The sequence below is a fragment of the Rhopalosiphum padi genome, chromosome 3 (assembly GCF_020882245.1).
Source record: "Rhopalosiphum padi isolate XX-2018 chromosome 3, ASM2088224v1, whole genome shotgun sequence".
NCBI lineage: Eukaryota > Metazoa > Arthropoda > Insecta > Hemiptera > Aphididae > Rhopalosiphum > Rhopalosiphum padi.
The window spans coordinates 51,694,519-51,718,966 of NC_083599.1; the positions used below are offsets into that span (position 1 = coordinate 51,694,519).

The 24,448-nt window shown below is 27.5% G+C and overlaps 2 protein-coding genes across 7 annotated transcripts in view; one reads left to right on the forward strand and one right to left on the reverse strand.

Annotated features, from left to right (window-relative positions):
• The first annotated feature begins 1,392 nt into the window (after positions 1 to 1,392).
• Positions 1,393 to 5,784, forward strand: LOC132926411 (kynurenine aminotransferase-like). 6 transcript variants are annotated; one of them, XM_060990764.1, is made up of 9 exons: positions 1,394 to 1,553; positions 1,687 to 1,849; positions 2,604 to 2,762; positions 3,425 to 3,575; positions 3,648 to 3,884; positions 3,960 to 4,206; positions 4,670 to 5,023; positions 5,091 to 5,254; positions 5,324 to 5,784. In XM_060990764.1, the coding sequence occupies exons 3-9, from the start codon at positions 2,710 to 2,712 to the stop codon at positions 5,384 to 5,386; spliced, it is 1,269 nt and encodes a 422-aa protein (XP_060846747.1). In that variant the 5' UTR covers positions 1,394 to 1,553; positions 1,687 to 1,849; positions 2,604 to 2,709; the 3' UTR covers positions 5,387 to 5,784. The 6 variants fall into 6 exon arrangements, with proteins under 6 accessions (XP_060846744.1, XP_060846747.1, XP_060846742.1 ...); XM_060990763.1 differs by lacking the exons at positions 1,394 to 1,553; positions 1,687 to 1,849 and adding exons at positions 1,875 to 2,166; positions 2,274 to 2,431; XM_060990761.1 differs by having other exon boundaries at positions 1,393 to 1,849.
• Positions 5,785 to 8,947: 3,163 nt separating this feature from the next.
• Positions 8,948 to 24,448, reverse strand: part of LOC132924322 (adenylate cyclase type 3) — a 98,296-nt gene continuing 82,795 nt past the window's right edge. The window contains exons 4-20 of the mRNA XM_060988550.1: positions 22,203 to 22,314; positions 21,972 to 22,099; positions 21,719 to 21,877; positions 21,484 to 21,622; positions 21,341 to 21,403; positions 21,125 to 21,231; positions 18,445 to 18,606; positions 18,287 to 18,374; positions 17,077 to 17,193; positions 16,756 to 17,015; positions 15,189 to 15,264; positions 14,889 to 15,114; positions 14,708 to 14,790; positions 14,495 to 14,593; positions 14,275 to 14,398; positions 12,842 to 12,966; positions 8,948 to 11,421 (exon numbers count right to left, since the gene is read on the reverse strand). Of these exons, the coding sequence (XP_060844533.1) occupies positions 11,164 to 11,421; positions 12,842 to 12,966; positions 14,275 to 14,398; positions 14,495 to 14,593; positions 14,708 to 14,790; positions 14,889 to 15,114; positions 15,189 to 15,264; positions 16,756 to 17,015; positions 17,077 to 17,193; positions 18,287 to 18,374; positions 18,445 to 18,606; positions 21,125 to 21,231; positions 21,341 to 21,403; positions 21,484 to 21,622; positions 21,719 to 21,877; positions 21,972 to 22,099; positions 22,203 to 22,314 (2,326 nt within the window). The 3' untranslated portion in view covers positions 8,948 to 11,163. The remainder of the gene's footprint in view (positions 11,422 to 12,841; positions 12,967 to 14,274; positions 14,399 to 14,494; positions 14,594 to 14,707; positions 14,791 to 14,888; positions 15,115 to 15,188; positions 15,265 to 16,755; positions 17,016 to 17,076; positions 17,194 to 18,286; positions 18,375 to 18,444; positions 18,607 to 21,124; positions 21,232 to 21,340; positions 21,404 to 21,483; positions 21,623 to 21,718; positions 21,878 to 21,971; positions 22,100 to 22,202; positions 22,315 to 24,448) is intronic.

Sequence of the window (24,448 nt, forward strand, 5' to 3'; positions counted from 1 at the left end):
TCTATTGCGTGTCGCTGTTAGCTTTGGTAAGTATAAAATAATATTATAAAAGTGAATTGACCTATTATTTGTTAAGTCAAGAAGTTCAGAATATTATCCGTGTTCATACGTTTGGTTTTTTACGATACTTCAATTTTTACGCGATTATGTAAATTATGTCACAATTTAAAAGTTATCATAACGCGACGATTGAAATAGATATTGTAAAAAATCAAACGTTTGAACACAAATAAAATTCTTGACTTTGAGTTCGATAATAGATCAATTCACTTTAGGTACCTATGGCAGTAGCTGTATTCTTCGCTCAATACTAAAGCCATAACGCAACACAAAGTTGGTTCTGCTTAACGTGACTTTACCATGTCGCGCGTTGGTCAGAGACAAAACGAACGGTGTGCTGACGCCCAACATCATCTAAAAGTAATTTTATTTATTAGTGACAATTACAAAGAATAAAGTGCTAGGTAATTAAATAGGTAATATTTATGTCTAAAGATTTAATAACGTCTTTCATAATAGTTAGGTATGTATACGAAAAATAAAACGCTACGTCACAGATAAAATTTCCTTTTATAATTCAATATTTCTTAAACGTTTTGAAAACTAAACTGATCTAAACTGATTATGTATAATTTTATGGATGTTAAAACGTGTTTGGGCGAATCTCGTTTTTGGTTTCAATATTTGCGTGTGCCCTGTAAAGCGTTCGCTGGCAAGTTTTTTCCTTAAAATGCTCATTTCTGCTGAATTAACTTCAATGAATATTCCTAAACAATAAATTCAATTGCATTGGACCATAATATTATGTGGAAGTAAAAAAATAATAAATAAATAATATTCCTTTACTTAAATTTTAAGTTATACAATTTTACGAATCTTACGATTTCTCCGATTACTGATTATAGGTACCAATTTCTACGCGTAAAGGGTAACCATCAAAACACAACGATCAGTTACAGCATCGCGTACGCGAACTATAGTGTATACGTCATGTATTATGTATAATTATAATATGTTAGAAGTAGCTTTGGTAGGTACCTACTTTGGTTAGTCATCATTAGAAATAATAATAATTTTAAATGTTTATCATTCCGCATTCGTACACCTACCTATAAACATAGCAACTTTTTTTTTTTTTACAATTAAATTTCTTACTGAATTTTTTTCAGTGCGATCATCAAGCTGTTGATAACCCACAGGTTACGACCCACATAATTTTTTTTTATGGTCAACGAAACGGAATAGTATACGTCCGTATAGCTGCGATTGAAAGGATTAACAACAGTCAACGATATCACAGAGTTTTTATATCGTGATAAATAATTGATAACTCACTGATAACCCAAAGTAGGTAAACTGTTATCTGACAAATACTGTTTTATTATTATTTTTTATAATATCCAATAGGTATGTATTCGTTTTCATTTTAAATTCGTAATATTAACCGAACAGTGAGTGGTTATAGAGTTGTTAATCATGATCTAAGCTACCAACGGACCCGTTACGAGCTTAGTCCGTGACCCTCAGGCGTCATATGATAATTATTATAAAATGTAAGTCTGTGGTGTAAACTAGTTAAACAATTCTTTTGAACGATATTCGAACGTAATAGTGTTCGATTTAATTGTACGCCGTACGAAATTTATAATGACCAGTAGATAATAATGTGTTCGTTGGAATCATCAGATCGCATTTGTTGCATCAACTATGAACTAACACTGCTAATAAATTACAACAAGGAACAAATGAAGTGTCAACAAACCGTCGAGTGTCAACATACAGTGTTGCGAGTGCGATATCGCCACTAAATGATAACGTTATTGTTATAACTTATAAGCTAAAATTGCCGGTAATAAATAATAATTATTCTTGATTATCGCGCCGTCGCCCTTTTAATAAATCGTAATTTATTTTATCTGAAACAAAACATTTGTCGTTATAATATATTTTTCCTCGTGAAATTATAGCGTTTGGATAATGATCCACAGTTAAGTTCGCGGTACTTCGGCGCATTATCGTTTTGTGACATTTAAAACTATAATTATTATTAAATTAATTTGTACATTATCTATTCCAACAATAATTCCAATAATTACAAGCCACTCGAGTTAAAAGAAAAAAAAAAAAAAATAATAATAATAATATTTCAGTATCTAGTGTTAATATGTAAGTTTAAATAGTTGTCTTAATAAATTGGTATTTGAATCACATTAGAAAGAAAAATAGGTCGCGTATATTAAATTTGACATTTATGGCCATTTTTATATTATCAGTTACAATTACTGTTGTGAATTTAATTCACTACAGACAATTTCAGTCTTATGCACGGATAACGGTCGATCAGTCACACTTAACAGTCACATTTAACTAGTGGTTAATACTATGCATCACTAATTTATTAAAGTTGCATAGTTCTTAGCTGTTGCTTTGAGTAGGTAACACTTATCTACTGTATATAGTTAAAATAATAAAAATACTCATTTTTTGTTGTTAACATAAAGTACTGCCAAAAATATTTTTATTCCTATAACTATTTACATTAAATATTATATACTTTAATATTTAGTTTTAGTTTGTAATGTTTATTGTTGATTTTTGTTTAGGGTAATATTGTGCAATAGTATTAGAAGAGTTCAGTCTGTGCGAATAAATTCAAATTTTTTCCTAAAACGAAATTTATACCAATCAATTTATAATAATCAAAAGAAAATGGAAAAGTTTAAGTTAGCATCAAGATACGAATCTGGCAAATTCAACGTTTGGTAAGTATTTTATTATATTATCCATTAGATATTAAAATATTATGAGTTGAAATAGTATTACATTTTTTAAATTTATTTTCAATGATTCCAATAATTATATCACAATATAATTATTTACTACCCGATTCCCAAGTATTTTCCCAAAACACAAAATTATATCAAATTGGTTGTGTCGATGGTATTGTACTTCATAGAATTAGATAAAAATGTGATATATATTATATTAATTACTTAAGAATCTATGTTGAAGTGAATACAATTTAGATTTTCATAATTTTGTTTATTTAATGTCATTGAATTTTTATTTCTTAAACATTTAAATATTTAAAATAAATTTCATTGTTCCACTTTAAGTGATTATTTATTTAGTTATAATTTAGGAAGTTTATCAATTAAAAGAGATTTTTTTTATAAAATTTTTCTAAATAATAATATTTTAATTATTTTTTTTTATTGTTATTATTTTTTTAAAACTTATTACTTTTATTATTAATAACATGAATTTTTAGTTTCTTATTCCAAAGCCGAATAGTTTTTGGGAGTACTTCGATGTATAAAAATTGAAATTTTAGTACACAGGGGTATCTCCTAATATAAATAGTAATGTTACATTATATTGATTATTAAATATAAGTTAAATTTAATCTATTTTTGTTATATAGGATTGAATATAACAATTTGGCTATGATTACTAAGCCTTTGAATTTAGGCCAAGGATTTCCAGATTATGAACCGCCATCACGTTTTTCTAATTTCTTAGCTGAAGTGGCCTTGGAAAAGAATGTATCTTTTCATCAATATACACGTGGATTGGTAATACTAAAATTAAAAAATATATGTTTACTTTTAAAAATATTAATATATATACATTTTTTTAATTAATAGGGTCATGTACGCTTGGTGAATGCATTGTCCAAACTATATTCAAACTTAATTAACCGAGAAATTGATCCACTGAATGAAATATTGATTACAGTTGGAGCATATGAAGCACTTTTTTGTACTATACAGAGTAATATAGAGGATGGAGATGAAGCAATTATTATTGAACCATTTTTTGATTGCTATGAACCATTAATACGCATAGCTGGAGGAACTCCCAGATTCATTGCTTTAAAGAATGTAAAAATATTTTAAAAATAATTTGATATCACAAAAAGTTACAAAATTGATAATAATACTTTGTTATTTTTGAAGACCAAGCCTAACAGTTCAGTATCACGTTCGAGCGATTGGAAACTCGACCCTGAAGAACTAGCATCATTATTCAATTCTAAAACTAAGCTTATCATTGTTAACACACCACATAATCCATTGGGAAAAGTATTTGATTATGATGAGTTAACAATGATTGCAGATTTGGCCAAAAAACATAATGTACTAGTTATTTCTGACGAGGTATATGAGTGGTTGGTGTACGAACCAGCTAAGCACATAAGAATGGGTAATTTAATTTTGTATAGTATTATTATTTATGTAATTATAATATAAGTAATTACCAGGGCTTCCACAAAGGAGTGGCAGTTGAAACTAAAGTACAGGGGCCCATTGAAATTAATTTGTAATTTTTGAAATTTTGGTATACTAATTTTATATTTAGATTAGAGTGATAAGGTTTATATAATATCTAACCTCTAAGCTATATTTGTTCAATATTGTGCTATATAAATATACATTGTTAGAATCATTTAAATAATAATATTGTCACAAAAATAACATTATTATTCTTATCTTCTAATAATTTATGAAAATTATTTTAGATAGGTCCTGCAAAAATGTTTAATACTAGAGCCCATAATTTGTTGTTGTGTGTGTGTGTTTGTGGGGGGGGGGGGGGCTAGTAATAAGTTATTATTAATAACATATAATAACACTTAAGTATTATTAAAAAAAAAATTTGTCATCAGCTTCACTTCCTGATATGTGGGAAAGAACAATTACAATTGGATCTGCTGGAAAAACATTTAGTATGACTGGTTGGAAACTTGGATGGGCATATGGTCCGGCTAACCTTATAAAGAATCTAGTTGTTGTTCATCAGACTGCAATTTATACGTGTGCAACACCAGTTCAGGAAGCTATTGCAAGAGGATTTGAACATGAAATCAGTGTCCTTGATACACCAGAAAGTTATTTTCAAAATTTATGCAAAGAGTTAAAACCAAAAATGAATTTTCTCTCTAATGTGTTAAAAGAAACTGGATTCAAACCTATTATACCCGATGGTGGATACTTTTTAATTTCCAATTGGACATCACTTGGTTTGTTAATACACGTTTTTAATAATAATATCTTAAAATAAATTATGGTTATTATTTGTTTATTTAGAAAATAAAATAGATTTAAGCCAGGAAATGGATAAGTACAAGGACTTGCAGTTTACAAAATGGCTTTCCAAAAATGTCAAACTTCAAAGTATACCATTTTCAATCTTTTATTCCGAAAAAAGTAAACCATTGGCTGTAGATTATATGCGTCTTTGTTTTTTTAAAGTAATATTTTTAATTAGTTCTATCATTTAATGATAACATTAAACTAAAATTTTTTTTTTTTGTTTATAGAAAGATGAAACTTTAAAGGAAGCTGAAAAAATTTTAACTGCATGGACAAGCAAATTATCCTAAAACCCTGATAGCTTACTAAGCTTTAAAATTATTTGTGGCAATGATTAATCATTTTTTATACAATGATTATTCTCGCATAAATAATATTTTATACGTTAACGTTTTATAAAATGAATTATACCTTATAAATGAAAATGTATTATTATAAATTAATTGAAATTATTCTATACATATATTTTAAAGTTTGTATTAAAAAATAGAAGTAATTAAACTTAATGTTTACGTCTCTGATATTCAAAAACTCTTGTCAAATACAAATGTATTTTGACATTTTAAATAAAAATTTTGTTAATCTTATATAATTATTTAATAAGTTATTTGAATGTTAAACTTCACTGTATCTAAAATTAACATTATCATTTTAATTTATATAAAATAAAATTCCAATGAAGTATAAATTTTGAATTATCCATTTAATCAATAAAATCAACTAAAAAAAAGGACTCTTCATCAAATGATTCACCATATAGTTTTTTCTATTTATGTTTTAAGTTTCATAAATAATGGCATGAGCTATTTTTTTTTTAATCCTGAGCAAAGCGATACATATGATGTTGATTTAATAATAGTATGTTGTATTTATGTGTGTGGGCAATGACGGCTATCCTATAGTAGAGGTGTAGCGCTGCTAAACCTTTAATTAGAGGTGGATGGGGTGGGTTGTCAATGTAATTTTTTGTAAGCGAATAATACAATAATACTTTGGGATATTTTAATAGTATAATAGTAAATATTTTTTTTTCAACATGTTGAATAAACTATTCAGTAAATGGGATGTTAAATGGATGAATATTATTGAGGGTGGGTGGTTACTTCTTATGTTTCGCTACATCTATATTTTTAAGGATAGCCACCACCATGTGTGGGTTTGTATACTGTATACATGATATTAATATAGTTGAACAATTTTTCAATCTTCAGCTTTGAAGATGGATTTTGATAGCAATTTAGGTATTATTGAAAGGTCAATTACTCAAAGCTAAAAATGTCCAGTAATTTTCAAAATAATTGGATAAATAAATAAAATATTAATGGAAAATAGGAATTTTTATACAAAACCGTTTTTTTCTTTTGTTGTAATTCAAAAATGAATATCTGTAAATACTTGACAGTTGACATTTTCATCATATAATTATATTGGCATTTTAAGTAACATTTTTAAAATATTTTCCATTCATAAATTCTGGACATGTTTGTAAAAAAATAAAAATTATTTGTATAGTATTATTATTATTATATTATTATTATATTTATATATTATATTATTTCCATATATGTGTTGTATTATATGTATTATACTAGTATAATACTTGTATTATCGTATTGGTACTATAATATTTAGAAGTTTAACCTAATATACCTATTATTTTTGAAATATTTTTTTCAATGATAGTAGTGCACACTGCACAGGTGTATAATAAAAGTATATATTTGTATTTTAATTTAAAATTGTAGACACCTATAATGCACTTTTTTTCGCAATTTTTTTACCTAAATATCTCAAAAAGTAATTTTCCAAAACAATAGTTTCTAAACTGTTATGAGTTTATAACGGTATAACTTATAATCAGTAAGATTAATTATTATTATAGGTAGATAGTTTCCTATATTAAAATAATAAAGTTTATAAGACTAAACTAGGTATGTACATACGAGTACATCTAATATTTATTTATTAAAATTCCTAATTTCAACTATATTACAGGACTACTCAATGGGTTTGTGGGGATGTTTTAAATCTGTGGTATAAAAATTATGCTAGTGATTCACATGATTAATTTATATATCCTAGTAACATTCGATACCAACCGTTTTTAAGGGGTACAATATAGGCAATTTTCTAAGTGGTTGCGTGCGGGTCGTATAAATGCGTGCGTAGTAAGTGAGTATTTCTGTGAGTGTAACTATGTCTAGATATGACAGGTAGGTATATATCATATACTATGTGAAAATATATAATTGCATTCTACGGACGTGCACGCTCGTATGTCATTAACAAGCTACACGAATATTAATTATTTTTTTTTGTTTTTGTAAAACTTATCATTCTATTGCCAATTGTTGTAATTGTATTGTTAGTTATCCGAAAACATTTTGAATTTGTCATGAATTTTTAGTATTAAAAATTTTAAAAATGTGATTTTGAAGTGTGTAAGAGTTCAATTTCAAAAAAGTGCTGAAAATAAATTAGGTACTTTAATAGCAATATCAAAAACCATATCAAGACATGTACATAATATAGTGATGATATAGGCTGATAGACTGTCTTACTCTTTCCTCATATTCATTTTTCGTATTCAATGATATATCATTGAATCAAAATTTAACCCATCACAACGACCCAATTGACACTTATAACTACTGTACTTACAGCAAGTCGGTACCCACTTGCCCATTACCTTATTTTTTATTATTAAAAAAAATATATAAGGTATCTATTACTCACTAGTTTTGGCCATTTAAAATATTTATACAACGATTAATTTAGTTATAGATATTATAGACAGTTAATAGACTTGCAGTTCATATTTGCTCAATTCAAATGTTAGTGTGGGTTTAAAAGAAAAATTAGTTTATTATTTTTCAAATTAAAAGTGCTTTAATATAAGTAGCTAATAAGCAAACAACAAATAGAATCCGTACAATATGATAAACGGAAATTACCTACTTTCAAAAATAGCACTCAACATACAAGAGTTATTGATAATATACAAATAATAATTTTAATAGGCATTAATGTTAACTCTTAATAAAACATTTTTGTTTTATTTCTTATACATATATGAATGGACCCAGGAGGACCCTATGAAAAGACTCGTGTATAGCCGTATCTCGCGTTGTTTTATGTAGGATTATCAATAAGCCTTGTACAATATAAACTTATTAATGTAAATCATAATTCATAAGTAGGATTGTAGGAAAGACAAGTAAACATCATTATTCGTTCTCAGCAATAAGTTAAATCAGTTATTTCTCGTATATTGGATATTTCAAAAATATTGGATACTTACCTACACATTTTTCATACTATAAACCACAAATAAAATGTATTAAACCTGAAATTTAACCTTTGGCTATGGCCAATAATCAAGACGGAACTCTAATAAACGCTATTGAATGTACCTATGATTTTGATGGCAAAACATATTTCTGAAGTTAAGTGTTAAAACTTAAAATCAAACTATTATTTGTAATTTATTTATTTTATGTTGAATAATCATTTAGTTTTTAAAATTGCTTTTTGATTCTGCTTACATGACTTATCATGATACAGCACACAGACAATCAAATTAAAATCTGTTGTATTTTGTATTTTCGTGTCCTGTATATTATTATATCGAAAAACTGTGCAGTCAATAATGGTTGTAGGGGGTAAAGCCTCAAGCTATTAATGAAATTATTTATATAAATACAAATTTTGGTTGGGGTGGTATAGACTGCCCCGAATTAAGATCCCCGTTTCGTCTATGCACAAAGACGGCAAGACTTATATAGACTATAGTTTATGTTTTGGGAATTGGGACAAAGATAAGTGACGAAATAAAGTCGAATACACATTCATCAAACTATCAATATTTATTTTATTGAGATAAAAAAAAGTAAGTGTACAATGTACATATTGTACATATTATATAGAACCTATATAGATTTTGTACACCGAGAATCTCAATCATTGTCTAAAATGCATTATCTTATCATAAATAAGGATACACTAATAAGTAATAATAATAATAATAATAATAATAATAATAATAATAATAATATTTATAAGGTAACGTTAAAACCATCTTAATAACCATATAAAATTTGATTTGGTTTTCTTATAAATTATGTTTAGGTATTATATTATAGCTATAATGATGTATTATACACGACTATTAAAAACAAAAAAACAAAAAAACAAAAACAAAATATGTATTAAAAATTAATATAATAATATATGCTTCTTAAGAATCATTAAAATTTTAAAAGCAACATTCTTACGATTAATAAATTGTCTAAACATTCAATTAAAATTACATTATACCGATAATAGGTAATTTGTGAACAAATGCAACTATTAAACACGATTACAAAAAAAAAAAAAACCATGAAAGTTTTAAATGAGTGCAACAGTAATTTTATTTTAATTATTTATTATTGTATAGACTTTAGTAGTTCTGTAGTTTTAATCGTTGATTGAAAAGTAAAATTTAAAATAAAATATTAACCTCATCTATATTGGTTTCAGAAAATTCAAAAACCAACGGTAGATAGTTTGGTTTATTCAGTATAATTGGCCATATTAACCATTAAGCAGAGTTGTACACTATTAAGTGTTCAAAAAGTTGAATAGAATAATTTTAAATGAAGTCGTCTATTGTATTTAAATGTTAATAACACGAATGCATAAAAAACTATTCATAAAAAGTACCTATTTATGAATGATAGATCATTCAGGTCAGATGTAGATAGGTACTAATTAGGTAGGTACCAACTATTGTGCCTATACACTAGTGAACATTATACAAAACATAAACAAAATGAATTACTAAAATATAATAACGATATTATGATGAACGATCATTCTTACGGCGCAAAAATGCATAATATTATGTAGGTACTCAATAACTATAGATTTGTGTATTTATTACTTATTACTTTATTAGGTATTGGACTATTTTGGGATAAAACGAAATTGTTTAACTTCATTGTTTAACGTGTTATTTAGTTGAACTGACAACAAATTACAAAATTTAAGAGTGGTTTTTACTTTTTTTTACGATAAGCAGTTCAATTCTCATTGTCTGTTATAAAATAATAGTAAACACATCTACCGGCAAAAAAAATGTATAACAACTCTATATTATTATGATCATAAATTAGCAATAATTTTATACTAATCTATATATTATGTCTAGTGTAAATTATGCATGTGAATCGCACTCATTCTATTAGTTGCGGTAACAATAACTTCAATATATTGGTAGTAAATACAGTAGATAATAATAATAATTATTATTAAATAAAAAAAATTCAACTCAAAATAATTCTAAATACAATGATGGTGATAATGACGAATGACGATGATAATAATAGAAATTAAAATAATAAAATTATAATAATAGTAATAGTAATAATACACGCATTACTTATATATTAATAAACAAAAACAAAAAAAAACAAAGTTTGAACAAAATCACAACATTACTGTTGTGTTTATAATATATTAATCATTTGTTTTCGTGTTCAATATGAACAAATAAAATCAAGTCAGAGGGTTTTATTAAACGACCGCCTTGGTGTGATTAACATTAACGGTGGTATTATCGATACAAAAGAACAAAAAAATAGAAAGAAAACGTAAGTAAACAGAAACAGAATATCTAAGAAATAATAAAAATTATAAAAAAAAAGCTTGTTTAGCGAATAGATCAGTATTATAAGTGCACGACCGTAAGCGGCGTAAACACATATATGACAAACATAACAATAAATTACACTTATATCGTAGTTATAGGTTATCGCAGGTAATAATAATATGACTTAATATTGTACAGGTATTTTATTGTAGTAAGTTATTGTTTTTCGGCACATGGCGTGTAGATGAAATGGCCGGCGTTGTCACGTGACGTCTCCTCGTATGGCCTTTGCGACGGAAATGGGTAATTTAAATAATAATATTATTTATAATAATATATGTATTGTTGTACATTGATCGATGTCATGTTGACCTCGTCATCGTTATAATATAATAATAAATATAAAATAATAATTAAACTCGTTGTCGTTATTCATCAACCGGAAGCGGTTGCCGATCCGTTGTGATCGGTCCGGGGCAACAGCGCCTGCCGGACCACCATGCACTCGTCGGTGTCTTCTTCCTCCATTTCCGGCAGCGTCTCCATGATCGGCGGCGGTGCCTGGCTGGGTTGGAGCCCTTTGCCCACCAAATAATAGGTCATCAGCTGCCCCTTTCCCTTGACGGCCACTAGACCACGCTGTTCGAACTTGAACCCGAAATGTTGCAGGATATTACACGTTTCTTCCGTTACCTATTACAATAACGTTTAGTATACAATTATTATTATTATTATTATTATTATTATTGTTAGTGTTGTGCTATAACATAATATATAGCAGTGGTTTTCAACCTTTTTGGACTCGCGACCCACGTAAGCTTTGTAAAAAAGCTAAAATTGCTTAAAATGCTTTGCAGTAGTACCGTTAAAACATTTAAAACTGAATAAATAAAAATTACATTTTAGTAGGTATTTTCATTTATTAATTTTCTAAGTTTAATAATTAAAAAATTATTTTTTTACCTTATATAATTTTATTAATTTTATTTTTATTTTAAAAAGAAGACTTATCGCGACCCAATTTTAAAGCTTACGCGACCCGAAAATGGATCGCGACCTACCGGTTGAAGACCACTGATATATAGTATAATAAAATGAAAATCGACAACATCTTTCGACTAAAGTAATAGCGTTACGTTTTGTTTTTTAATTGATATAATATACGTACACGTAGGGGCAGAATATACGCATTATTATAATAATGAACTTAAATAGGAAAACACGGGAAAAGTGAGTAACCGTATGTCTGCAGTATAGTATAGAAACCGACGAGTATATAGTACGTCATTGAGATGTAATGGATGTATTAAATTTGAATTCAATGGTAAATCATTGCATAGGAAAAATGATTCTGAGCTGAAATTTTCTGTAGGTAAGTCTATTTTATCATATAAATATAAAACTATTTAATATTATTACAGTGTAACTTATTCCATTGTTTATAGTATAAAAGTATATAAACTATGAACAGGCAATAGCAATATAGCATAATATCAATATAAATGTTTTAAAAATGTCATTGTGTACCTAAACAATAAAGTACCTATACGTAAGAATTTTTAAATTCCCACGAACAATGGTTTTGAAATACAACAAAATAACAAAATAACTATAAGATCGTTATTTATTGTTTAAATATAGAATTTCGTCTAAATTTGAATTAAAAATGTCCATTAAAAAAATACATTTAATACATTTTTTAGATTTTTATGGATCCAGTATAAGCTTATCACGAGGAACCTTCAATAAATTGTTAACTACGAAATAATTTGTAAATGTTTGTGATTTTGAATTTTTCAATATTAGAACTTCAAAAACGTATAAAAAAGTAGTATCTATCTTTAATATTTTTAAATTTCTGAACTAAAAGCTCATAAGGAATTAATATTTAATTTTGAATTGTTTTGAGTGAGCAAAATATTGTTTTCGAAAATTTCTCATGTCTATAGAAGTATAGATGCTCAGAATCTAAATAAAAACACATTATACCAACTTAGAAACATAAACCACATAAACTTGTAGAATATGCAATTTGATATCATATTATATCGTTATTATTGTAAAAGATTAAAAATTTTAATTAAAAATTAATTTTGAAAAAAATTGGCCATACTTGTATACACCCAGCCTTTCCAGTACTCTCCATCCTCGACGCCACGTTCACAGAATTTCCCCAAATATCGTAATGAGGTTTTCTCGCTCCAATAACACCTGCGGTTATTGGACCATGATTGATTCCTAAAAAAATACAAATTTTTATTTTCGTTTTCGCATACACAAAAAATAAAAATTTATTTTTGATAAAGGATACAAATTGTTAAATTAGGTTTAACTATAATTTCGTGTTAAGTTGGTATCACTATTAAAGTACTAACATAGTAATATACAGTAAAAATTTAGATTAAACATATTATTACATAGATTGAAGTTAATTAGAGTAGGTATCTACTTATTTGTTAGTTAACACTTAACAGTAACAGGTAATATAGTTATACTTTAAAATAGAAAAATATTGATCCCTATTAAAATATTTAAAGAAATTTAGCATAGGTATTCAGATAGTCTATTTTGATAAATAGCCAAGAAGAATGAAAATTTAAATACAGTATTGTGTGCCTAGGTGTTTAATTCAAAATATATTTTTTAAGTAAAATATATGATTAGCAAGTATTAATTTTGTGTATATATAAGACGTTTTTTTCTCCAAAACATTTTTTTTTTGCATTTTATTAGTACAGATGATATTTTATGATTGATCTAACATTTTACATTCTTATTATTGTTGTTAAATAAAATCATTTTTTTTTCTAATAACATACAAATAAAATAAAACTGTTAACGAATACAAATAGTTCTTTAATCGCTTTACGAGTCTACAATAAAATATATAATACATATTTTAATAACTTAATTCAAATACTATTGTGATTTAACAGAGGCCTTTAAAACGATATGACAATTGGTATAAGTTTTTAGTTACAAAACTGTTTGCCAATTTATACCAAGGCTTAACTTATTTTAAGTTTTAACATCATGTTGTTTTTAACCATCAAAGTGTCCACGAATAAAAATAATACCCATTTATGCGCGTATATGTAAAATATAGGTCGGTAAGACTGGAAACATTTTCTCTAATCTGACATAATATAATACATTTAAGACTACTCTTGTTCTATCACACGGTGCTGTAGAGTTCCTATTACCTGTAAGCTGTAAGTTGAATTTGTTTTATTTTATTTTTTTTTTGTTATTAACAAACATGTTTGGTTACATTGGCCATTGGAGTAATATTATTCAACAAATTATAAGCTTAAATTAAATATGTACGATAGATAAACAGTACAGACAATAGTTGTTAAATTGTACGTCTTGTATTTAAAGGTACCTATTTTAAAAACACGATTGTAGAAATGGGTTTGGAATAATGTATAATATATTTTTTATTTGTATTGTTGTTAAAAAATATATTTGGATTTCATAAGATGAGTTATGAAAAGGACCAAATCATATTCAAAATATGTGCCAAATAAAATAATCTTTACATACCCATTTTCAACACAAAGTGGTTAAAGCTTTGTTCATTTATTCCCTGGAGTGCTTTTTTGAGATCAAAAGCAAAGTCCACCAGCAACGCGAGGTGTGCCCATCTAACTTCAATGGGATCTTCGGGCTAAAATATCAGATTTATAAACCGACAAAATATTAAATAAAACGAGTCGAATAAAATATTATACGAATAATATTTTCAAATATAAATCGATATTACCTTTACGACACGCGAAGGGTTTAGTCCACTAGCAGCCATATAAGTTGAACCGATTGTTTTAATCTTAATAATATCCTGGTAGCGCGGTTGTTCCAGAAGCTGTAAATAAAATATATTATGCAATTTACGAAATTAGTTTATATTGTTTAATATTTGTGTGTATGGTTATAACAGTAATATTATGTAATTATGATATGTTTGGCGTTTATATACCGCATCAAAATCAGATATAACTTCGTTGAGAAATCTTAAGCACTCCAGGCCTTGGTTGTTAACCGTCTCCTCCGAATAGAAATCTAAAACAATTAATTTTGTTTACGAACACATGATCATAATATAGTTGTTTAATAGTTAATATATGTTAATTATAATACATAGCAAACATTTAACTAACCTGAAAAGTTTGGCATTGATGCAAACAAAACTCCAACTTCGGCATAACTCTGACTGTATAGTTCTTCGTGCTGACGTTTATAACTTCCTAAGAAATGTTTGGCTACGTGCGGAGGTAAAATATTGTATACTAATGCTTCATTTCTTCTCCGTATGTCTGAAGCCCTTTCCCTCTGTTCTTCGACTTCCGTCCGCCATAGATAAAGAACTCTTGATGATTTGTCCATCTGAATAAACCGCAAATATTTCGTACAGTAAACAGGTATTGTGCTATTTTTATTTTTAAAAAGTAAAAGCTTACATTTCTAGCCAAAAACACCAGTGCCATTGTAACGGCTATGAGTAGAAACGACAATGCGTACTTCGATGGCAAAACTCTGAAACGATTATAATTTCTCATGTTTATAATTTATATCTATATTTTAATTGTATATGCGTTTTATATGGCGTCCTGAGGTTAGGTTAGGTCTGAGCCAGAAATTTGACTTTTTATGGTGAATAATAATAAATTAAGCAGTAAACAGTTTTTATTAGAAAAATAATAGGTGAACACCAACAGAAAAATTTATTTTTATTATTGAATCGGAATATAAAGTCCAATTTTATTTATTCTATAAATTTCATGGAAAAATACTTTAAAAAGTTTTAAGTTTCCCGTTTTTTATTTGCAATTTTTAAAATTAATTTTTTTATTGTTCACTTTTATTGTATGCAAATCTTCTAAGTATCTGTATAATGTATACTATCTTTTGTATTTTATATTCAGAGCGGAGCGATGAATATATTGATTTTACAATGCTGTGTGTGTTTTTTCTGTTTGTCATTACTTTTGATACGAAAAATATCCATTATCATTTGTTTGTATCATATTAACTTATTAGAATACTAATATTACTATGTTCAATAATAATGATCAATTTTTTTAGTTTTAGACCAAAACATTGGATGTTTAATGAAAAACTATAAAAATAGTGATTCTGAATAGACAGAACACGCTGTAATAACAATGATTATAATTTATTTTCAGTTAAGATTACAGATGTGTTGTTTGTTTATCAATTAAGGACAAATGCTTCAAAATGCGATTTTTCCGATCAAAATTTCGAAAAATGCAATCGGATCATGCCCATGGGATAGTGTTGATTATTGGACTCAAGAAAACGATTATTTAAAATAAGTAAGTTGAATTTAACTAATATTTGTGAAATCGGTAACTGTAGCTGTTACGTTATAGGTAATCAAATTAATTTTCATAAAATACTTATCAAAAAGAAAAATCAGAAGATAACGTTTACAAGGTAATAAGTGTAAATAAAGAAAAGGTTAAAAATAAATTTATTTAGAACAGGTAATACAAATATAAAAATGCTTGTTTTCGATTTAGAACGTGAAAGGTTATAACCTTCGTGTAAGACGAAGTGAGTCAGACGAATTTTATTTCATGTATCAAATAGAAAAGAAGAAACAGCCAGTTTTCTAAGCTTACTGACATATGTGATTAGGTTTATTTTTTATTTAACAAACGAAGTAAAGGCTTTACGGAAATCAACTTGAAAGTTTAAAAAGTTTACCTAGGAAATGAGCATTTAAGCAAGTAATGCGTTCAAAGTTATAAATATTATGTATGTAAATAATATGTATATTATATTATAAATTATAATATATATTATTTTTATTAAGTATGTATCTTTATGGCCCCAAGTAATTAATGTTAAAAATTTTAAATAGAATGCTAAGTATAATATGACCACATTGAATGTCAAAAACCTTTAGAAAAACGGACTAATAAATGGCATGCACAGAGATTATTATTAAAACTATTTTAGTATATTAAAAAACGTTATTATATATTATTAATATATATATACTTGAACGGTTTGTAAATTATTGCATCTTCGCAGTCAATAGCTGAGCCCACTGTAACTATATTGACAACGCAATGCATCAGAGTAATGACGAACAGTATAGTTGCTTTGGTGAAATGAGATAATTGAGTCAGCATGGACGTAGCTATCAACGCTAACACCATGAAGTAAGTGAAATATGATGGATACATACAGTAAGTCGATGGATCGCTCTGGCCATGCGTGCAGTTGGTTAGTATTTGTTTGTCAGACCAACACGATACCTTTAAAAAGAATTAAAAAAATCATAACATTCGATCAAACTAGTACGATCGTTTAACTTACTAGTCCCACAAGATTGGTAGATGCTAGCAATGACGCGGCAGTGATTCCAAGTATACGTCGAATCCATAAAGAGTCATTTATGGTCTCACTGAACCATACAATTTTTGATGGCAGAATCTAATAATAATAACATTTTAAGTGTGAAATTTGATTTTAATGATTTTTGAAATTGTTCAATGCACTACGCAGATCTTTCAAAATATGAAAAGTTTATTCATTTAGTTTGGACATTGAAATACTTTTGGATAAATTTATTTTTAATTACAAATATAACTATATTTAAATGTTATTATACGTGGTGATTGGCCAGACATGGTTATATCCATTATAATTTTAATAATGAATATAATCAAATTTTGTTTTTTAAATGTACGAAGTATACTTAGAGAACCATATTTATAATATGTAAGTTTGTAGTGTTTGTACACTATTTAAGAAGTGTTCATTATTATATTAGCGACACAAATATATTTTTTATTTTTTTTTTATGTAAGACTCAACTTTTTTATTGTAAAATATAAATTATTTAGCAGTGAATGTTTTTAAAACGTTTAAAAATTAATGCAGCAGTAGGTGAGTTATAAGAATTCTGGGATATGTAAAAGACAGACATTGGTAGGATTTGAAAAAGTTTAACGTGATTTTTAAAAGTAGTTCACTGCTCGAGAAATGTACTTATCTCTAATTATATTCTACAAGCAGATATTACTGAATTGAAAAAAAATTCTTTATCAGTAATTTAAAGACATCAAAATGATTGGTTTGATTGGTTCAATATTGTCTACAAACAAATCAATTTAATGTATTTTCATTATAGCATTTTTTTATTAACAATTAATAAGGGAAAAGGTGATCCTTGGTAATCTTACAGGAAAACCTAATTATCACTATTTTAATGATGCAAAAACATTTGAGCATTTTAAAATATGATTTTTAAGTTTAGTTAAAAATTCCAAGATCTAACTATAGGAATGAGTATGTTTGTTGAATCACACATAAGTGATATATATGTCAAATACAAATAATTATTACTTCATCGCATTAGATAGATTTTAATATTTAATTATATGGATAATTTAAAACTCTATTTCAAGTAATTAATATTAATGACTGTACTGGCTATATTACGATTGGATATATATTTTTATTATATAATTATCGATTATTTGAAATTATAATGTTTAAAAATTACAATGTTTAGTTTACTTACTCTTGGAAAAATGTCAGCGACTGATACTACTACAATAATCAATAGTAATACTAATGCAAGACAACTGGACATGTAGCTTAAAATATCTCTACAAAATATAATATAAAGTCGTATTAGATTTTTATAATTTTAACATATTGATTTTGTTAATTACAAACCTGGGTAACATAATAATTTGTGCGGAAGACGTCAAGAAGAGTACTAACGGACAACCTATAAGAGACACACCAGATGCAGCTTCTTTGTGGTATTTGTATTCACGTTCTTTTGCTTCGTCGTTAAATGCCAAGGTGAAAAATTTTGTGTGTTTGTTTAAATCCCTTCAAACACATCATACAAATTATTATTAGTATTGAATATTGATTATATTTTCATATTTAAGTTTTTAAGCTTTAATTAATATTTATTAACTTTAGTATAAACATAATATGTAATTGATTAAACATATACATGAAAATACAAGATCGTTTATTTGAAAAGGATGCTTCCAATACGGCTGTTACATTAACGAAAGTAATGGAACTTTCATTATAGAAGTAAGGATTAACAAAAAATCGACGATGAAAGGCAGTAAGCAATAATTAAAGAACTTTTAGAAATATTCTATGCTGCATAACCGCATAATAGGAATTGAAAATGTATGTTATTATTAAAAAAGTAAAATAATTTAATAAAATGTTATTAATTATGATTTAAAATTACGTAATAAAAAAAAAATATATAAAAACATTAGTAGCATTTGAAATAATGAATATTCATTATTTTTTAATACAATAATCATCAAGTTAGAAGTGATGATAGCAGTGGCGGCGCTAGGCGTGGGCGGTGTGGGCCATTGCCCACGGCCTCGCACCTCAAAAGGCCTCGTGTTCTAAAGGGCTTTATAATTAACCATAGAGAAATATGGGAGAAGTACCTATTAAGATATTATCACCTATTATCTATACAAAAATTATTGTATCTATGAAATTATTTTATTGTAAAAAAAAAAATCATAAGCATATATTAATACGAGGTACTCGTCAATAATTCATCATATTAGAATACATTTTTGTACCAATGTAGTTCTTTTTTGTTACTATTGTGTATTGAAAATACACTATATATGAGTGTCAGTTAAAATTGGAAACATGATTTATTATTTCTAAAAATAATAAGACAATTTGACAGAAACAGTAATGTCAGTATTAATTATTAATGTCCAATAATGGTCGTTTCTTGGAATTCCTCTATATATAGTCAACACGTGTATTGTGTATACTTTTGTTGCCGAATGTTATCTAAGCATTAAAAGTTTTGTCCATTGAAACGAAAATTGCGAATAATTTAAATTACGAAGATATACTTAAAACATTTAGTGAAGCAAAAAGCCGAAAAGTCCATTTCTTGTATATAAAAAAAAAATTGAAACTTCTTATAGTATTATTAATTTAAAAAAATATGTATTTAATTTTATAATTATGTGTAAATAAAATTATATTAAAACTATATTTGCAAATAAAAGGTTAATAATTAGAGTTTATTGTTTAAAAAAATTCTAAATCTTAATATTTATTAAATAACTATTGTTACTTAAATAATGTTTAGTAAAAAAATTGAAAAAAGGGCCTTTCTAAGTCTATTTTGCCCACATATAAATTTTACCTCGCCCTGCCACTGAGTGATAGTCATATAAATTATACTTCAAATATCACTATATAACAACCACAACACCGCCGCAATTATTGAATTGAACTACGTTTAAATCTTTTAGATATTCAACATTGAAGAGTATTTTCGCAGTAAATTAATTATAGTAGGTATCTCCAAAATACATTTTAATTTATCTATATTTATTTTCAATAATTTATTGTAATACTTTGTTCATGGAAATAATATATTAACATACAGATATAAATAGAAAACATATTATACCTATATACCTTAACGAAAATGAAATCAATTATGGTATTTGCGGAATCTTCAACACGAAAACATCGTGGCTCGTCAATTTAGGACGATATTGAAATAACGAACGGAATTTAATTAGTCGATAAATTTGAATATTCGAAGACAGGGCTCATATTGTTTTGATTATATGAGACATCAACTGTACAATCAATTTGCGCCGGTATCTATTATATTACAATCATATGATTTAACGGAAGAATGGCTTCATGTGCCTGACATTAAGGTAAGACGTGTTTGCGAAAACACTAAAAAAAAACTATTCGTGTGAATAATGATATTTATATTATATCGAGTAAAATTTATAATAACTGAACTGTATATCGCACGACGTGGTTTTGTATGTAAGGGAGAGGGGCAAAACGAAAATGTTAATGTATCTAAGTCAGTGTTTCCTAAACTGTGGTCAGCGGACCCCTAGGGGTCCGCACGTATATCAGAGGGGCTACGCGAACGTAAATTAAGTTTAGTTCAGAAAATAAAGCAATCAATTTAGTATTATTATTTATTATTGTTTTTAATTTTTATTTTTATTACGGGATCCGCCATCATTTGTATTATCTCTTAAGGCAGAAAAAAAGTTGGGGAAACGCTGATTTAAGTAATTGGGTAAAATCATAACTATATTTATTGAATTTCAAATTGTATTTTGTGTATAGCTAATAAAATATTATTATTTCCAAGGTGGGGGTGGGGAAATTCGTTGTTTTGCCCACTCACTCCTCAATGGATTGATGCCCATGCCCGGGCCACACTGCAATTTCAATATTAAAAATGTTCAACATGTCATAGTTGTAGTCTCTAGCCCCTCGAAAAATGTAATTGGACAAAGTAAAAATAAATCTTACACACGTGATTGGAGTACTACAGTGCACTTATATAGTCAATTACCTGTGACCATCTCTGTTCATCAAGTCCTTTCTCAATCGCTTCTTAAAGTTATCGGAGTCTTCTTTGGCCTGAGCTATTAAATCGGCGTCATCAATCGGTGTCGCACACTGTGTACACACACACACATACACACACATATATATATTCACGGTAAATATAACATATCAATTAAGTAAGCGTGAAAACATTCCACAAAAATAACATATAGATACTAACCACAGATTCTTTACTAGCACTGTTCTGATCAGTCAGTGATCCGTTTTGCACATCCATTTTGAACTGTCACGAGAAAAGCAAAAAGTAATTAAAAAAAAAAATCATTTGCAACGTGAAAAATTCGTGTAAACGACAATTATTACCGGTTTGATCGTTTTTATAATGAAGAAAGTTTTTATGCTGGCCATCTTAAGCGCTTCTTCGCGGCGTTCGCCGTAACCGGGCTCGACTTCGAACTCTCCATTTAAGAAACTCAGAGTTTTCTCGGATATATGCACTCGTCTGAATACGCAACAATTAATTAGGTTTTGCCAAAAAAAAAAAAATAAATAAAAATGACTATTATATATTTTTCTTCTTTCCCGCGGGGATACGTACCCAGGCATTCCACTGCTTTCCATTTTGTTCGCCAATTCAACATCCTTGGAGTAAACGTCAAACTGCCACTGCCTCTGGCCCAGAACACCGGCCAAAACGGCTCCCGTGTGTATGCCCACTCGCATGTCTACCGGAGAATTTGTCGTCTGTTGTACGTATCTAATATGGCGAAGAAATTAAAAAATTTAAAAACATATCAATGTGGGCATACTGACTACGCCGTCGGAATTCATGCTGAAATCGTAGTACTTACTTGATAGCTTTGACCATGGAGAGTCCCATGTGCACGCTGAGCACGGCGTGATCGGGTCGTTCCTTGGGAGCGCCGCTAATACAATAGTAACAATCGCCCAAAATCTTGATCCTGAGTTGTTGGTATTTCTGAAAATGGTAAAAAGATCGTAAAATAATATATTATAGGTAACATTATGTATTCACAGGTACAGAATATTATCGCAACTATCGCGGAATAAAAATAATTCACCTCGGACAGTCGATCGAATCTGGCGAACAGCTCGTTGAGAATTTTTACCAGGTCCGAAGCCGAGTATGTAGACGATATTGCCGTGAATCCAACGATGTCAGCATACAATATACTATAATAAATATAAACGATGACGTATAAATCAGAGTTATTAAAGAAAAAAAAAATGGCATCAAAATTGACGAAATTGATAGGTACGAAAAAAAAAAATTTAAATACTTTTTACAACAAAGGAAAAACAACTAAAACACAATGTAACGAAAGAAAACTCAATATGAACGTTTGTTCACGAATATGAGTTTTTTTTTACTTTGCGAAAGAATATGAAAAATGAATATATTAAAACTATATATTTATTATATTATGTTGTATCGTGCGCGCATGTGGATAATTTAGGACAAGATACAATAATACCTATACACGAATAGCTACATATTTCCAAGTTATTATTTATTTGAAATGGATACTTAGTTTTTTGAATAACTTTAGACGAAGGTTATACTAATATACTATATTGAGTTTCTATAAAAAACAAAAAAAACAAAAGCAAAGGTGAAAACAGAAACAATTCCCTCTGCCTTGCTCTCTTTAAAAGTTGGGTTTACGTATTATAACACTCAACAGAACACAAAAAGTAACAAAGAAATTAACCAGCGTACCGTTTAATTAATTTGTTTGTTATATTTTTTGTTGTATTATTAAAATACAAAGTAATACTTAAATTAAAAATCCATTGTTTTCATTTGATTAGCACTATAACCTGAGGTAAGAAAATATTTGCAGTGCTAATTAATAAAATCACTTCATTAATAACGATCACGGGGAACGGCAAACATAGTGCTTAAATCGAAACATTAATGTTGTATAGGATCAAACAATATGCCTATTACAAATTTACAAAATACATATACATGTGCCACGTATCATATTATATAAGTAATATTCGTGTATTTTAATTAATTTAATCATCGTTACTGCAGTGAAAGTTTAATGTTTTAGTGTTTAAGTTAAATTTTATCAAAATCAAAATCCAATACAATAGAAGATAATGCCATAAGTCATATCATAAGTACGATTTGGGATTTTGAGAGACTGTGGATAGAGAGAGCTTAGTCCTCTCAACTACGGTACGATAATCGTGACAAATAAAATCATTTTTTATTGCCTAATGATCATTAACTATTTAAAATATAATGTATGCAATTATTTAAAATAGATAAGCATTTTTTTTCTTATTTATAATTAAAACCTAATAGTTGCTTCTGAAAGTTTATACTATCATCCAATACTTATAAGCTGCTAACGATTTATATTGATTGTGATATGGCTTAAAATATTGCAACGCATAAAAACATATTTTAAATATTTCTCTAAATATATAGATAATAAAAGGGGATATTTCCAATAATATTTTTTCAGATGTATTTTAAACGAATTTTTAAAAAAATATTGTAGGTTCTTTTTTATAAATAAAAAAATAAATATTAATTTTGTTATTTTAATTGTTTAAACAGATTAATAATGTATTTTTTTTATTGTGGATGTGTGTGTAGAGTAACAACCCTTATATTTTTTATTTGGAAAAGCTAAAGGATTGTATAATAGTCATAATGGTTTAATAAAATATCTATATGATACAAAATTTAGCTAGATTTCAAAAGGTATATGCAGGAGGAAAGGGGTTTGAGACAAATATCGCCGCTAGTTTCTCTGACATATACATTTGTCCAGCTTCTTCGAGTTAAGGGTTGAAATTGTGTCAATCCCACTTCAATAGTTTAAATTATCCCCAGAATCCATATCAGATTAACTACAATATTATAATATTGCAATTGGTACTTAGATACAGAACTTTATTTTCTAATAAAATAAAGACATGTAGCAATTCAATTGATTTTCGAAATAAGTAATAATATAATATTATAATAAGTAGTTAGTTATAATAGTATTGAATTGTGTAGCGTTTTCTCATTCCGGTATTCTAAATCGCAAATATTAATGGATAATATTGCTATCGTATGTATGTCGGAATATATTGAACAAAATGTTACGTCCGAATATAACAAAACGTGAAAAATATCAAAGAAAATATATTGCCTTCGTATGGAGAACATTGCAAATATGAAATTCCATTTGAATGAAACTCATTTAGTATAAAACGTTTGTGTGTTTGATATATGTATGATTGAGTTGGGCTCAAATTGTAATTTGTAAGCCTCGTATATTGTTTTCCTAATTCCGGAACT

Excerpts from the sequence above, each read along its gene's own strand:
- LOC132926411 (XM_060990759.1), top strand. Across the intron at positions 3,576-3,647 it reads ATCAATATACACGTGGATTG|GGTCATGTACGCTTGGTGAA; the intron begins GTAATACTAAAA and ends TTTAATTAATAG. Across the intron at positions 4,207-4,669 it reads AGCTAAGCACATAAGAATGG|CTTCACTTCCTGATATGTGG; the intron begins GTAATTTAATTT and ends ATTTGTCATCAG.